The sequence below is a fragment of the Rana temporaria genome, chromosome 8 (assembly GCF_905171775.1).
Source record: "Rana temporaria chromosome 8, aRanTem1.1, whole genome shotgun sequence".
NCBI lineage: Eukaryota > Metazoa > Chordata > Amphibia > Anura > Ranidae > Rana > Rana temporaria.
In genome coordinates, this window is record NC_053496.1 from 177,079,710 (window position 1) to 177,095,150 (window position 15,441).

At 45.3% G+C, this 15,441-nt stretch overlaps 1 protein-coding gene across 1 annotated transcript in view; it reads left to right on the forward strand.

Annotated features, from left to right (window-relative positions):
- Nucleotides 1–15,441, forward strand: part of LOC120909987 (zinc finger protein 629-like) — a 72,687-nt gene that overhangs the window by 35,004 nt on the left and 22,242 nt on the right. The window contains exon 9 of the mRNA XM_040321802.1: nucleotides 2,326–2,460. Coding sequence (XP_040177736.1) covers nucleotides 2,326–2,460 — 135 coding nt within the window. The remainder of the gene's footprint in view (nucleotides 1–2,325; nucleotides 2,461–15,441) is intronic.

Sequence of the window (15,441 nt, forward strand, 5' to 3'; positions counted from 1 at the left end):
ATCCATCTAATCCCGAGGAATCTTCCTTGAACCATGAAGGATCTCACACAGGAGAACATTCCTTGTCATCTACAGTGTGTGGGAATTCTTCCAAAGAAACCAGAGAGCCTCTTACACACCAGAAAAGTCGTAAGAGGAGTGTGCGTACTTTCTCATGTCCAGAGTGTGGGAGATGTTTTAATGAGAGAACAAACTTTCTCAGTCACCAGAGAATTCACACTGGCGAGCGTCCATTCTCGTGTTCGCACTGTGGTAAAGGTTTCACTCAGAAAGCAAACCTTCTCGTACACCAGAGAGTTCACACAGGCGAGCGTTCTTTCCCATGTTCAGAGTGCGGGAAAGGTTTCATTCAGAAGAGACACCTTGTTAATCACCAAAGAATTCACACCGGCGAACGCCCTTTTTCATGTTCAGAGTGCGGCAAACGTTTTACTGACAAAAGAAACCTTCTTAGTCACCACAGAATTCACACAGGTGAGCGTCCCTTTTCATGTTCAGAGTGTGGGAAATGTTTTATTCATAAAGGAGAACGTATTAATCACCATAGAATTCACACGAGTGAGCGTCCGTTCTCGTGTTTGCACTGTGGTAAAGATTTCACTCAGAGAGGAAACCTTCTATTACATCAGAGAACTCACACAGGTAAGCGTCCCTTTTCATGTTCAGAGTGCGGGAAAGGTTTCATTCAGAAGAGACACCTTGTTAATCACCAAAGAATTCACACGGGCGAATGCCCTTTTTCATGTTCAGAGTGCAGGAAATGTTTCAGCGAAAAAAGAAACCTTCTTCAACACCAGAGAATTCACATGGGCAAACGTCTATATTCATGTTCAGAGTGAGGGAAAACTTTTGTTCAGAAAGGAGGACTTCTTTGACACCAGAGAGTTCACACGGATGAACAAAGGAAACCTTCTCCATCTTTTGAAAATTCACACGTCCTTATTATTGTGTAGAATGCAGGAAATCTTTCCCTCAGATAGATAAAATTTCTTATACACCAGAGAAGTCCCACGGGGGAACGTCCTTATGCATGTTCAGAGTGCGGGAAATGCTTAAGTCAAAAAAGTGCCCTTGATCGACACCAGGGAATTTACATGGAATAACCACCTTTTTTATGTTTAGACAGACCAATGGGGAGTGTGAGATTGTGTGTCCTTCCTTATAGTCAGAATGTATAAAATGTTTCTGTTAAAGAAAATCACTTCTTGGACCCCAGAATATTCACAAAGACTAATAAAGATTTTGTGTTCATATTGGCTTATTTGGAGGCGTGGCCAAAGTACATTGTACTATGATGTCATAGTTATAGGTCTTCAGGGATTGAATTATAGTAATACGATCCTATAAACAATGTGACTTGGTCCCGCACTCAGACAGGCCCCACCATAGAGTACGACAACCCATGGACCATACTTTTTATTGGTTGCTATTAGCCAATATACTGTACATCTTTTTTGCTTTACTGAAGGAACTAAGGGCCAGATTCACAAAAGGGATACGCAGGCGTATCTGCTGATACGCCGTCTTATCCCTGTTTCTATCTATGCGGTTGGTTCATAGAATCAGTTACGCATAGATATCCCTAAGATCCGACATGTGTAATTGTTTTACACTGTCGGATCTTAGGATGCAGTACCGCAGCCGCCGCTGGGGGGAGTTTGCGTCGTAAACCAGCGTTGGGTATGTAAATTAGGAGTTACGGCGGATCCACAAAGTTTTTTTGCGCTCGCTACGTCGCCGCTAGTCAAGTTTCCCGTCGCAAAGTTACACTTTTTTTTTGGTGCCCTAACTTTAGTCAGCAAGCGTATTGCTGTCTAAAGTATGGCCATCGTTCCAGCGTCGAAATGTAAAAATCGACGTCGTTTGCGTAAGCCGTCCGGGAATACGGAAGTACGCTACGCGCGTCGCCGTTCAAAAAAATAACGTCACGGCGCGCAAAGCATGGTGGGAGTTCGGAAACGGAGCATGCGCGGTAGGTCCGGCGCGGGCGCACGCCTAATTTAAATGGCACACGCCCATTTAAATTGGCCCGCCGGAGGCCGCGGGCGTAGTTTTCATCGCAAGTGCTTGGTGAATCAGGCACTTACGATATAACATCATGTTCCCAACAAATGAGGAGATGATGTATCTTTATCTGGTTTGTATTGATATTTTATGTTATGATTGCCCCCAATTCCAGAGATACTGTAGAGTGTTAGACCAACATACTGTATATGACTTCTGAATGAAAGGAATGAAGAATTCTAATAACATTTAAACATTGATATCCAACAGGAGGACACTATGACCTGAATAACGTATCTTCAGAATGTAAAGAAGAAGAAAATCCCACCACACAACGTTCTCCAGGAGAAAATCCCACCACACAACGTTCTCCAGGAGGAAATCCCACCACACAACGTTCTCCAGGAGAAAATCCCACCACACAACGTTCTCCAGGAGAAAATCCCACCACACAACATTCTTCAGGAGCGAATCCCACCACACAACATTCTCCAGGAGCAAATCCCACCACACAACGTTCTCCAGGAGAAAATCCCACCACGCAACGTTCTCCAGGAGAAAATCCCACCACGCAACGTTCTCCAGGAGAAAATCCCACCACACAACGTTCTCCAGGAGAAAATCCCACCACACAACGTTCTCCAGGAGTGAATCGCATTACACAAATAATACATCATAGAACTCATCATATGGAGAGATCCTGGGATTTCTCTGATCCTGAGGATTCTTCTGATGATCCACAAACTATTATTATTGAATCTCACAGTACAGATAAATCAACAGATCCATCTAATCCCGAGGAATCTTCATTGAACCATGAAGGGTCTCGCACAGGAGAACATTCCTTGTCATCTACAGTGTGTGGGAATTCTTCCAAAGAAACCAGAGAGCCTCTTACACACCAGAAAAGTCGTAAGAGGAGTGTGCGTACTTTCTCATGTCCAGAGTGTGGGAGATGTTTTAATGAGAGAACAAACTTTCTCAGTCACCAGAGAATTCACACTGGCGAGCGTCCATTCTCGTGTTCGCACTGTGGTAAAGGCTTCACTCAAAAAGGAAACCTTCTCGTACACCAGAGAGTTCACACAGGCGAGCGTTCTTTCCCATGTTCAGAGTGCGGGAAAGGTTTCATTCAGAAGAGACACCTTGTTAATCACCAAAGAATTCACACCGGCGAACGCCCTTTTTCATGTTCAGAGTGCGGCAAACGTTTTACTGACAAGAGAAACCTTCTTAATCACCACAGAATTCACACAGGTGAGCGTCCCTTTTCATGTTCAGAGTGTGGGAAATGTTTTATTCATAAAGGAGAACTTATTAATCACCAAAGAATTCACACGGGTGAGCGTCCGTTCTCGTGTTTGCACTGTGGTAAAGATTTCTCTCAGAGAGGAAACCTTCTATTACATCAGAGAACTCACACAGGTAAGTGTCCTTTTTCATGTTCAGAGTGCGGGAAAGGTTTCATTCAGAAGAGACACCTTGTTAATCACCAAAGAATTCACACGGGCGAATGCCCTTTTTCATGTTCAGAGTGCAGGAAATGTTTCAGCGAAAAAATAAACCTTCTTCAACACCAGAGAATTCACACGGGCAAACGTCTATATTCATGTTCAGAGTGAGGGAAAACTTTTGTTCAGAAAGGAGGACTTCTTCGACACCAGAGAGTTCACACGAATGAACAAAGGAAAGCTTCACCATCTTTTGAAAATTCACACGGGTGAGCGTCCTTATTATTGTGTAGAATGCAGGAAATCTTTCCCTCAGATAGATACAATTTCTTAGACACCAAAGAAGTCCCACGGGGGAACGTCCTTATGCATGTTCAGAGTGCGGGAAATGCTTAAGTCAAAAAAGTGCCCTTGATCGACACCAGGGAATTCACATGGACTAATCACCTTTTTTATGTTTAGACAGACCAATGGGGAGTGTGAGATCGTGTGTCCTTCCTTATAGTCAGAATGTATAAAATGTTTCTGTTAAAGAAAATCACTTCTTGGACCCCAGAATATTCACAAAGACCAATAACATTTTTGTGTTCATATTGGCTTATTTGGAGGCGTGGCCAAAGTACATTGTACTATGATGTCATAGTTATAGATCTGCAGGGATTGAATTATAGTAATACGATCCTCTAAACAATGCTGACTTGGTCCCGCACTCACACAGGCCCCACCATAGAGTACAACAACCCATGGACCATACTTTTTATTGGTTGCTATTAGCCAATATACTGTACATCTTTTTTGCTTTACTGAAGGAACTAACTTTTTATTGGATCGACTAAAGTATAATTATTTTTAAATTGGATTTTTCTTTTACTTCAGCTATGCAAGATTTAATTTAGATCATTTATTGTGTGTTATTAATGTAATCCGATTTTCTAGAATAAACAAGAAAGCTCTACTCTACAATATTCTGTTCTGAGTCATTTTCTACACATGAACATCATTTTTAGATTATGGGTGATTGGAATGTCCTCTGTTCATAGAGAGTCTTCCATTGGTGTTATATTAGTGAGATGTGAGAGTCTATAACAGCCTTTCTCAACCTTTTTACCCCAGGGGAACCCTTAAAATATTTTTTTAGGTCTCGGGGAACCCCTGATAAAAAACACATTTATTGGGCGTCAGTGGGAGCAATGCCCCTTACTTTGGTGGTCAGTGAGAAGAATGCCCTTTTTATCATGTGGTGGTAAGTATGACCCCCTTACAGAGAGCTATAAAGATTATTGGTGTCATACCACTGGCTCCTCCAAGTGGCACTGGCTCGGAACTATGTAGGCACCATCAAATAGGAGGCAAATCAGCCACAGCTCAAGGAACCCCTAGCCACCTCGGGGGGAACCCTGGTTGAGAATGGCTGGTCTAGAAGGTCCAGTTCCAGAGAGCCTAGGAGGTCCAGTTCCAGAGGATCAAAAAGGTCCAGTTCCAGAGGATCCAGAAGGTCCCATTCCAAAAAACCATGGAGATCCATTTCCAGAGAGTCCAGAAGGTCCCATAACAGAGAGTCCAGAAGGTCCAGTTCCAGAGAGTCCAGAAGGTCCAGTTCCAGAGAGTCCAGAAGGTCCAGTTCCAGAGAGTCCAGAAGGTCCAGTTCCAGAAGGTCCAGTTCCAGAGCGTCCAAATGGTCCCGTTCCAAAGGATGCAGAAGGTACAGTTCCAGAGGATTCAGAAGGTCCAGTTCCAGAGGACCATGAGGTCCAGTTCCAGAGGATCCATGACGATCAATTTCATAGAGTCCAAAAGGTCCAGTTCCAAAGAGTCCAAAAGGTTCAAGTTTAGAATTTTGAAATAAACAGTTCTCCTCTGTCAGACAATACACCACCAGGCATTCCATGGAGTTTAAAAATCTCCCAAGACATCACTTCCGCAGTTGGTTTAGCAGTGGGTACCCCTTAACGGGTAAAAAAAAGCACGGGTAAAAAAAAATCACCAAAGAATTCACACCGGCGAACGCCCTTTTTTTTTCTCCCCTCTCTTAGTGAGAGAGTCAACAAACCCCAAGATAGAGGTCATTTATTTTGAGGGAGGAAAATCGACCACAAAGTTTATAGAAATTGACCCCCATGGTCTTGATGGAACAGGAAGTGGTTAAAGCAACCCCAATGTAGAAGATCGGGTGGCATTTTTCTGCACAGGTCAGGAACGAGGCCACATAGCTTTTAGCATCTTTCTTGTAACTGGACCACCAAAAGGAACATGATGAAAGTTCTTCTGTCTTAGAAACCCCAAAATGCCCAGCAGGTCATGAACCAACCTGAAGGCTTCTAAACCAAGCAGATTCAGGTTCATAAAGATGATGCCCATGAGTCCAATAGCCATCCGTATAATCAAGGTTAATGTCCTTAGGTGGATGATTGAGAAGTGGGTCATTTATACCCCTCTTATAGAAGATTTAAAAAGATCTTAGACATTGAAATTTCTTTTGAGGCAAGATCGTACATACAGAGTGGCTTTCCGGGAGAGGCCCAGAGAACAGGCCTTGCCATTCCTTGACTGAGGGCGATACGAAATAACAACACTGAACCCGGATAAAAATAGGGTCCAACGTGCTTGTCTAGAACAGTGTTTCTCAGCTCCAGTGCTCGAGGCACCCAAACAGGTCATGTTTTCAGGATTTCCCTCAGCTGTGGTAATTACTAAGACAGTCAAACGGATCAAATCACCTGTGCAATTTAATGGAAAGCCTGAAAATATGAAATGCCTGTAATACCCCGTAATGCCCAGGAAGGCCCTCACTTGTTTTTTATTGACCGGTTGGGGCCATTTTTGAATTGCCTCAATCTTATTGGTCTGCGGCTTGACCACTCCCCGGCCAATAATGTACCCAAGGTATTTGTCAAAAATGAAAAGGGAAGGGGGAATTGGGAAATGCAAGTAATTTCACTGATAGATAGGTACCCTGGGTATATTGGGTATCTATAAGAGGTCACTCATCGAATGATGGTACTGTTGCTGTAACCATAATAACATGTAAATTGGTTGAGAAAGGAATAAGTGGGGGGATTGGGGATGGTCTAAGTAAAGACAAGATGGTAAGGGGTTACTTTAGGCAACAGTAAATAACCTTGGAAAGTTAGGTATTGAATATAGCAAAATTATAGTTTGTGAGTCTTGTTTGTTTTGCTACATGTACTGCAGTAACCAGTCTACCAGATGTTAAACTAAGAAACATTTTTTAACTTTTTGCATTCATACCAATGTTTAATAAAATTTTGCTATATTCAATACCTAACTTTCCAAGGTTATTTACTGTTGCCTAAAGTAACCCCTTACCATCTTGTCTTTACTTAGACCATCCCCAATCCCCCCACTTATTCCTTTCTCAACCAATTTACCCAAGGTATTTGGCCTCCTCCAGGCCTATGGCACATTTTTTTGGATTGGCCGTGAGACGTGCTTCCCTAAGGGAATCTACCACCGCTTGTACACGGAGCAGGTGCGATTCCCAATCTGGGCTGTGGATGACCACATCGTCCAAATACGCTGCTGCATACGAGCGATGTGGTCTCAAAATTTTGTCCATCATTCGCTGGAATGATGCAGGGGCTCCGTGCAGACCAAACGGCATCCGCTTATACTGAAACGAGCCCTCAGGAGTGGAAAAGGCAGTCTTCTTCTTGGCCGATTCAGTAAGCGGTATCTGCCAATATCCTTTCGTTAGGTCTATGGTCGTTATGTAGCGAGCCTGTCCCAACCTGTCCACAAGTTCGTCGACCCGGGGCATCGGGTAGGTGTCAAACTTGGACACACTGTTAAGTTTTCTAAAGTCATTACAAAACCTGATACTGCCATCAGGTTTTGGGACCAGCACTATGGGACTTGACCACTCACTGTGGAACTCTTCGATCACATCCAACTCTAACATATTTTTTATTTCCTCCGCAACTGCCTCTCGCCGGGCCTCTGGAATTCTATACGGTTTTACATTTACCCGAACCCCTGGTTCCGTCACTATGTCATGTTGGATCGTGTTGGTCAGTCCGGGTAAGGGGGAGAAAAAGTCTCTATTTTTCTGCACGAATGCCCTAACGTCACTTTGTTGTGCTACGGACAGGGAATCCGTGATGGGAACGTCAGGTATCACGGGTATCCGGTCTGTTGGAGGTGGGGACGTGGCCAGTAAAGTTTCTCGGTCCTTCTAGGGCTTTAAGAGATTTACATGGTAAATTTGGTGGGGTTTCCTTTTGCCTGGCTGGTAGACTTTGTAGTTTACCTCCCCCACCCTTTCGACAACCTCGAAGGGACCATACCACTTGGCTAAAAACGTACTTTCTACCGTGGGAACCAGTACCAACACTCTGTCCCCTGGGCTGAAAGTATGGACCTAGGCACCCCGGTTATAGACCCTCCTTTGGGCCTCCTGGGCTCGCTCCATATGTTCCCGTACTAGGGGCAGGACGGTTGCGATTCGGTCCTGCATCAAGGAGACATGCTCTATGATGCTCCTATATGGGCTGACCTCTCCTTCCCACGTTTCTTTAGCAATATCTAGCAGGCCCCTGGGATGCCTACCATACAAGAGCTCAAAGGGGGAATAGCCTGTGGAGGCCTGTGGAACCTCTCGTATGGCAAACATGAGATATGGTAGCAAAAAATCCCAGTTTCTCCCATCCTTGTCGACCACCTTTTTCAACATACTCTTCAATGTTTTATTAAACCTTTCGACCAGACCATCTGTCTGGGGGTGGTAGACAGAAGTACGGAGATGGGAGATTTTGTACAATCTACACAATTCCTTGGTAACCCTAGACATAAAAGGGGTGCCTTGATCGGTCAAGATCTCTTTTGGGATCCCCACTCTAAACACCTGGACTAATTCCTTGGCAATAACCTTAGCGGAGGTGTTATGCAAGGGTATGGCCTCAGGATAGCGAGTCGAATAGTCCAGGATCACCAGAATATGCTGGTGACCTCGGGCAGATTTCACCACCGGCCCCACCAGGTCCATGCCAATCCTCTCAAAGGGGACCTCAATTATTGGTAGAGGGACAAGGGGGTTGCGAAAATGGGGCGACGGTGCTGACATTTGGCACTCGGGGCACAATTTGCAGTACTCCTTGACCTCTGCATGCAAACCGGGCTAGAAGAATCTTTGGGTGATTCTCTCCCGGGTTTTTTCGACCCCGAGATGTCCCCCCATTACATGACCATGAGCCAGGTCTAGCACCATCCTGCGAAAGGGTTTGGGAACCAGTAGCTGTTCTACCTCTTCCTCTCCATGTTTTATCACTCGATATAACAAATTGTTTTTAATTGCCATGTAGGGAAAGGAGACCACCCAATTAGGATCCACCGGTTCCCCATCCAACATCTTAACATTTTCCCTGGCATTCTTGAGGGTGGGCTCTCGCAGCTGCTCGGTACAGAAATCCTCCCTCCTGACCTCCAAGTCGGGTACCACATTTTGGTTACTCTCCATGTCGGGGTCAGGCGGGATTTCCTGTTCGTTACCCTCAGGCTGGGTGCTAGCTTCCAAGTCCTCCGGTTCCCCAGCCATGGCAGGGAATGAAAGAGGATCTCTGGCCTCCTCGATCCCACCAACAGCATGCCCTTCCCTTTGGCAAAATGGGTCTGGTGAGAGTTCCCGTGTTTCCCCAGTAGGGGAAGCTCTATCTACGAGCCTCCCTTCTCCCATAACTTCCAAAAATGAGGAAAGTCTCTCCCCACTAAAGCTTCATGGAGCAGTGAGGGTACCACCCCCACTGAATGTGTTACACTGCCCCAGGGGATATCAACCTCAACCACCACTGTCTGGTAGTCCCGAGTGTCCCCATGGATGCATATTACCCCAATACTACTGGGGTGTAGTTTTGCAGGGTCTACACAAGCACTCCTGACTAGGGTCACCACACTACCAGAGTCTAGCAGGGCTGTAAGAGGCTTGCCATCTACTGAAATAACGCACATCTGTTTTTCAAGGCGACTCTGACCTGTCGCAACACATGCGACCTGTGCAAACAGAGAAATGCGTCTTACCCTATCAACATAATCACATTGCATAGGTTCATCATTTAGAGGGCAGTCTGCAGCAATATGGCCTAATTCATGGCAACGAAAACACCGTATTTGCCCTACCCCCAGTCCTCTTAACGGTCCCAAAGACCTTCCTGGCTTCTTTGGCCAGTCTCCAGGTCTAGGACCTACAGTCTCATCTGCTGTAACAACAGTCTTATCCACTCTCCCCAAACTCTTGAACCCCAGAACAGTCTTACCCGAACCGCTGGGAGATCTTGCACCCCTAGACACACCGAAGTGGGGCGTAGGTGGGTTTATCAAGTCCTCGGTAGCACTGTACCTCTCCACTAGGTCCACCATTTGGGCTGCAGTGTTGGGGTCCCCCTGTCCGACCCACTTCCTCAGGGCAGCGGGGAGCGCCCGCAGGTACCGGTCCATTACCACACGCTCCACAATCTGAGGGCTGGTCAGGGTCTCTGGCTGCAACCACTTCCTGGTGAGGTGGATAAGGTCAAACATTTGTGACCGGGGTGGCCTGCCGCTGGAGTAGGACCACCAATGCACGCGCTGGGCCCGGACTGCCATGGTGACACCCAAGCGCGCAAGTATCTCGGTCTTTAGAGTCTCATAGTCCTGGGCCGTATCTGGTTCCAAGTCAAAATAGGCCTTTTGGGTTTTATCCTGTTAGGAATGGGGCCAATAGTCCCGCCCACTGCTCTATTGGCCATCCTTCGCGGACAGCGACTCTCTCGAACGTCGTCATGTACGCCTCAACATCATCCGCTGGTGTGATCTTTTGCTGACACAGGAGGTGCGGACCCCTTTTTCAGTTCCACCAGAGCTTCGGTGAACTGGCGGTTCATCTCCTGCTGGGCAGCGTATTGTGCTGCAGCGGCCTCTCGTTGTGCTGCAACAGCCTCTGCGACTAGGCGGTGGTGTGCTGCAGCGGCCTCAGCGACTTGGCGGTTGGTTTCCCGCTGGGCTGCATTGGCCTGTAGCAGGGACTTTAACATTTCTTCCATTTTCAGAAAAGTGCCCGCTGAATCCACCACGTGTGGGAGAGTAGCTCGTGGGGATCGCCTTTTCTGAATGATAGTCCGCAAGCAGGCACTTTCTTTTTAAGTCTGGCGGATGCCAGGTTTTATTTAAAAGGTTTGCAGGTTAAAAATAAAGAAAACAATAAATTAAATCCTTGCCGTCCGGCGCTAACTAAACAAATAGTCTCCTCTCTATACAGTGCAGGGCTGGTCCCCGTCACCCACAAAACATGCAGTAAAGAAAACCTTTTAGTCCAATATTCAGCGGTCCCTTCCTGAGTCTCAAAGCCAGAGCCCTGTTGTGCTCTCTTCCTGGTCATTTCAAGTCCAGCTGATTGTGGACTCCAGTGGACCCAAACATCCGGACCGGAACCCTAGCCAGGCCCAGAGGTTGTAAAACCCGGGCCGGATTCCGGTTCAGTCTCTCACAATAGACCGTATGCGAGGTGAAATGTACCTATTATCATGTATCGCAACTCGCATACCGTCACAATACTTTCTAATTTTTTTATGATCAGTGAGGACAGTTACAGGATGCTTAGCCCCTTTCCAGTAGATACCTCCATTTGGAAAATGCTTCCTTAATTGCTAGCGATCTCTTATTTCCTATAAGAGAAGAGAGAAAAACGGACATAGAAGGTGCAGCTTTTTCCAGTTCATTGAGAAAGAATAGCTCCCACAGCAGAACTTGAAGCATCAACTTCCATGATGAAAGGTAGTTTGGGATCCGGATGTACCAGTATTGGCGCAGAAGTAAAAAGGGTCTTTAGTTTATCGCCCCTCCTGTACGGAACCACACCATCCAAAGACCCCTTAGCTTTCCCATTCACTAGTCATAGCTCAGTGTAGGGTAAAACATCAGACAGTTTATTAGAACCAGAATACAAGTCTTATATACAGTTAAAGAGGAGGTAACCAGAAACATAAATTAACATTAGAGGTAGACCGATATATCGGCCGATATTTGGCCATTTTTGATAAATCGGCATCGGCCGATTGTTATCAAAATTAGGCCGATATTTTACACTGACCGCTGTTCCTCCTCCCTTCTCCACTCTCATCGGCTCTGGCAGCATCAAGCGCCGCAGTGTGAAACTGAAAAGTAACAGAGAGGAGAGAGGAGCTGTCAGCCCGATGTCGGGGGTGAGCGGGACCCAGCAGCTATATTATACCAGCCAATGGGATAGTTTTTGGGTGGGCCATTACGTGTATGAGGCCTGCCCCCTTTCTAAAGCAGCCCAATCATTGGTTGGTGTAATATAGCTGCTGGGTCCTGCCCACTCCTGACATCGAGCTGACAGCTCCTCTCTCTCTCCTCTCTGTTAGTTTCACACAGTTAGTTACACTTGGCTTAGTGTGAAACCTGCCAGTGTAATATGTCAGTGCCACCTCCAATCAGTGCCATCTGTCTGTAAGCAGTTGTCAGTGATAGGGCAGTCTAGTGCTGCAAGAGCAAGTGGTAAAATAATCGTATGTATTCACACTGAAGTTGAGTTGTTATGTTTATGTATGTACTTATGTTAACACTATTGACCTCTGGAGTGTCTCCAACACCATTTTGGAGGAGCCCTGTGTCCTGATAGGCCGCACGAGATCTCGAGAGATTTGGGCGGCCATTTTGGGGTGGTTTCTTTATATAGGAAAGCTCAGGCTGGTTTTAGACAGAACATGTGTGGATGCAGATAGGGACAGAGACCCTGCTTGTGAGGGAGAGATAGGAGGAGTCAGGGAGAGTGTTCCGGCCTGTGAGGGATAGTTCAGGGGTCCTACAGGGTCCTGCAGTGGTAAGCTTGGTCGAATGAAAGACTCCCAGCTGCTACGGGTAACGTGTTTCCAGCCTCTTCCAATACGCATTGTGTGCTGGGGTATATAATGTGCCATTAAGTGGGAAGCGCCTCTCAGGAATAAACGTTACCTTGTTCAAAGAACTTTACGTGTATCTCCCTCTGTGAATCGCCACACCCTCACCCCGCTTACATGTCGGTTCCAAACCAGTGTCACCTGCCAGTGTCAATCTGTGCCACCTTCCAGTGCCATCTGTCAGTTCCAAACCAGTGCCACCTGCTAGCGCCAATCAGTGCCTGAGTCTGTCACAGTTTACTAAAGGCAACCTTTGTCTCGAGTAAATTTAAAAAGGGTGTCTTCGTCAACTGCATAATTGGAGCAATTACCTTGGGGAAAGTTTGCCAACTTCTGTAAAAGTTGGCAAATCCCAGAAATCGTGGTATTTCCTTAAAGGGGTTGTAAAGGTTTGTTTTTTATTTTCCAAATAGGTTCCTTTAAGCTAGTGCATTGTTGGTTCACTTACCTTTTCCTTTGATTTCCGTTCTAAATGCTTTTTTTCTTTGTCTGAATTTCTAACTTCCTGTACCTCCTCAATAAGAATGCCCCCATCATCCGAGCCGTTCTGGCTGTGTGCTCGCCCCCTCCCTTGGGACTACATCCCTACGGGGAGACGCAGGATGCTAGAAAATAAAAAACAAACCTTTACAACCCCTTTAACGTTCCTAGGGGCAGGCCAATCCACCACTGTTTGGATCTTATTGGGATCCACGCTCACTCCTTCTGGAGAAATTATGTATCCAAAAAACAAGACGTGAATTCATTCAAACGCACATTTCTCCAGTTGGATGTAAAGGTAATTATTTCTTAGTCTTGTGAAGACAATGCCGACATGCTTGAGATGTTCCTTAAAGTTATCAGAAAAAAATGAGAATAACATCCAGTCCAAGTTGTAGAGGCCTTCATAAAAGGATCTGACCTCCGCTGCCATATGCGAATTAGTATGAAGCTCCTGCTCTGAGGAGTCCATAGTTACATAGTTAGTCAGGTTGAAAAAAGTCCATCAAGTTCAACAATAAGAAATAAAATAATAATAATATCGTACAATCACATATACCCAATTCTATACCCACAGTTGATCCAGAGTAAGCCAAAAAATCCCCCAGCAAAGCATGATCCAATTTTCTACAGCAGGGGAAAAAATCTCAAACAAAAATAATAAAACATTTAGAAGGGAAATGGAAGGAAAAGGTAAGTGAACCAACAATGCACTGACTTAAAGGAACCAATTTAGAAAATAAAAAACGAACCTTTACAACCCCTTTAAGATGGGCTCCTATTCTCATCAATGCACCCCGGACCACTGTCTTGAGAGCCTCCCAGACGACCGGGGGGGGGGGGGGGGCTGAATACAAATTCATCCCACACTTTTCACATATTTATTTGTAATCATTTTGGAAAACCATTTTACCTCCACTTCACAATTATGTGCCACTTTGTGTTGATCTATCACTATCTATTACTTTTCCGTTTTTGGCTGTAACATGATAAAATGGGGAAAATTTCAAGGGGTATGAATACTTTTTCAAGGCACTGTGTATATATACAACTGTATTATATATAGTGTGTGTTTGTGTTTTTAATAGCACTAAAATGAAAATATTTTTTTTTAAATATTTTTCTTTGGCTTGTACATGAGGATAAAGATAAACAACAAAAAAATAATAAATGTGCAGAAAATTTAAATGTGCCGAGTTTTAATCTATGACTGAAGACTGCAGTATTTATGAATGAAGGCTGCAGTATTTATGAATGAAGACTGCAGTATTTCAATTCTCCACAAGATGGTGATCTCACTCCTGAGCGTGGAACGCAAAGAAGGAAGTGATGTCATGTACAGACAGGAAGTGATGTAGGGTAAAAGACAGGAAGTTCCAGAGGAGAGCTGACTTGTTAGGAAATAGCGTACAGTCATTACTGGATCTTAAGGTACATTTATTTTATCACTTATAAACTACAGGTACGTATATAATGTTTTCAATTTACGCAGTGCTTTACATAAATAGTTATATTGTACACTCACATCAGTCTCTGCCCCCAAGGAGTTTACAATTCAAGGTCCCTAGCTCACATTCATACACACACATACTAGGGGCAATTTAGATCGGAGCCAATAAGCTACCAGCATATCATTGGAGTGTTGGAAGAAAGCGGAGTACAGAGAGGAGGGAGAGCACATCCCGTTCCTCCACCGGGCTCTCTCCCCCTTTGTGTTGTTATCGGTACTTTTTCGGAACAAGTGAAAGCCGTCCAAGACACCCGCCTGCATTCTACCAACTGATGAAGTCAGCAGTTGCTAAGGGCAGGTCGGGCGGCTGCAAAACTTTGCCGGTGTTCTGTCGGATATTGTCCCTGCTGTCGAGAAGTGCCCGGGATGAACTGCGCATGCTAGAAGTGGGATTTAGAAAGGGGCGTTTGTGTTTAGCAGGGGGGGATTTGTGCTAGGATGGGGGATTTCGCAGGTGGGGTATTTATACTGGATGGGGCATTTTTGGGGGGGAGGGGTTGTGCTAGCAGGGGGGATGGGGGGAGTTACAAGCTACTGACCACTTAACTCTATTTTACAAACTACATTTTTAGTTTTTTTCACACCGGGGGGCAGTGCGGTACAATTTGTGAATTCACATATTTTTCCGCACCTCACAAAAATGCGATGTCACAGACGCCATTAATTCCTAAAGGCTCCCCATCTCATCCATCTGATGCATGTTTGTTTGCGATCACTTTAACGCATGATACCGCAGTACCGTGTAGTTTGGTGGGGCTCAATTTACAAATCATGCCAGCATGTTTTTTGGTGTGTTTCACAAGCATAGAGCAGCCTAATGAAAACGTGCAAAAAAGCGCTCGGGTTCGGACGCACCTCCTTGTGTCAACGAGCCCTCAGTCTGGTGTATCCCGGAGATCGTGCGCAATTCAAAAGGGTGCCTTGACTACCAAAAAGTTGAAAAGCCCTGATCTATATCACTGGTGGAAGTGATTGATGGTGGATAGACATCATTTTTTTAAGTGTGGCAGATGGTTGCTACTAGTTACTAACATCCACCATATAGTTATTTTGAGGGGACAGCAAATTTACACTGTTATACAAGCTGTAC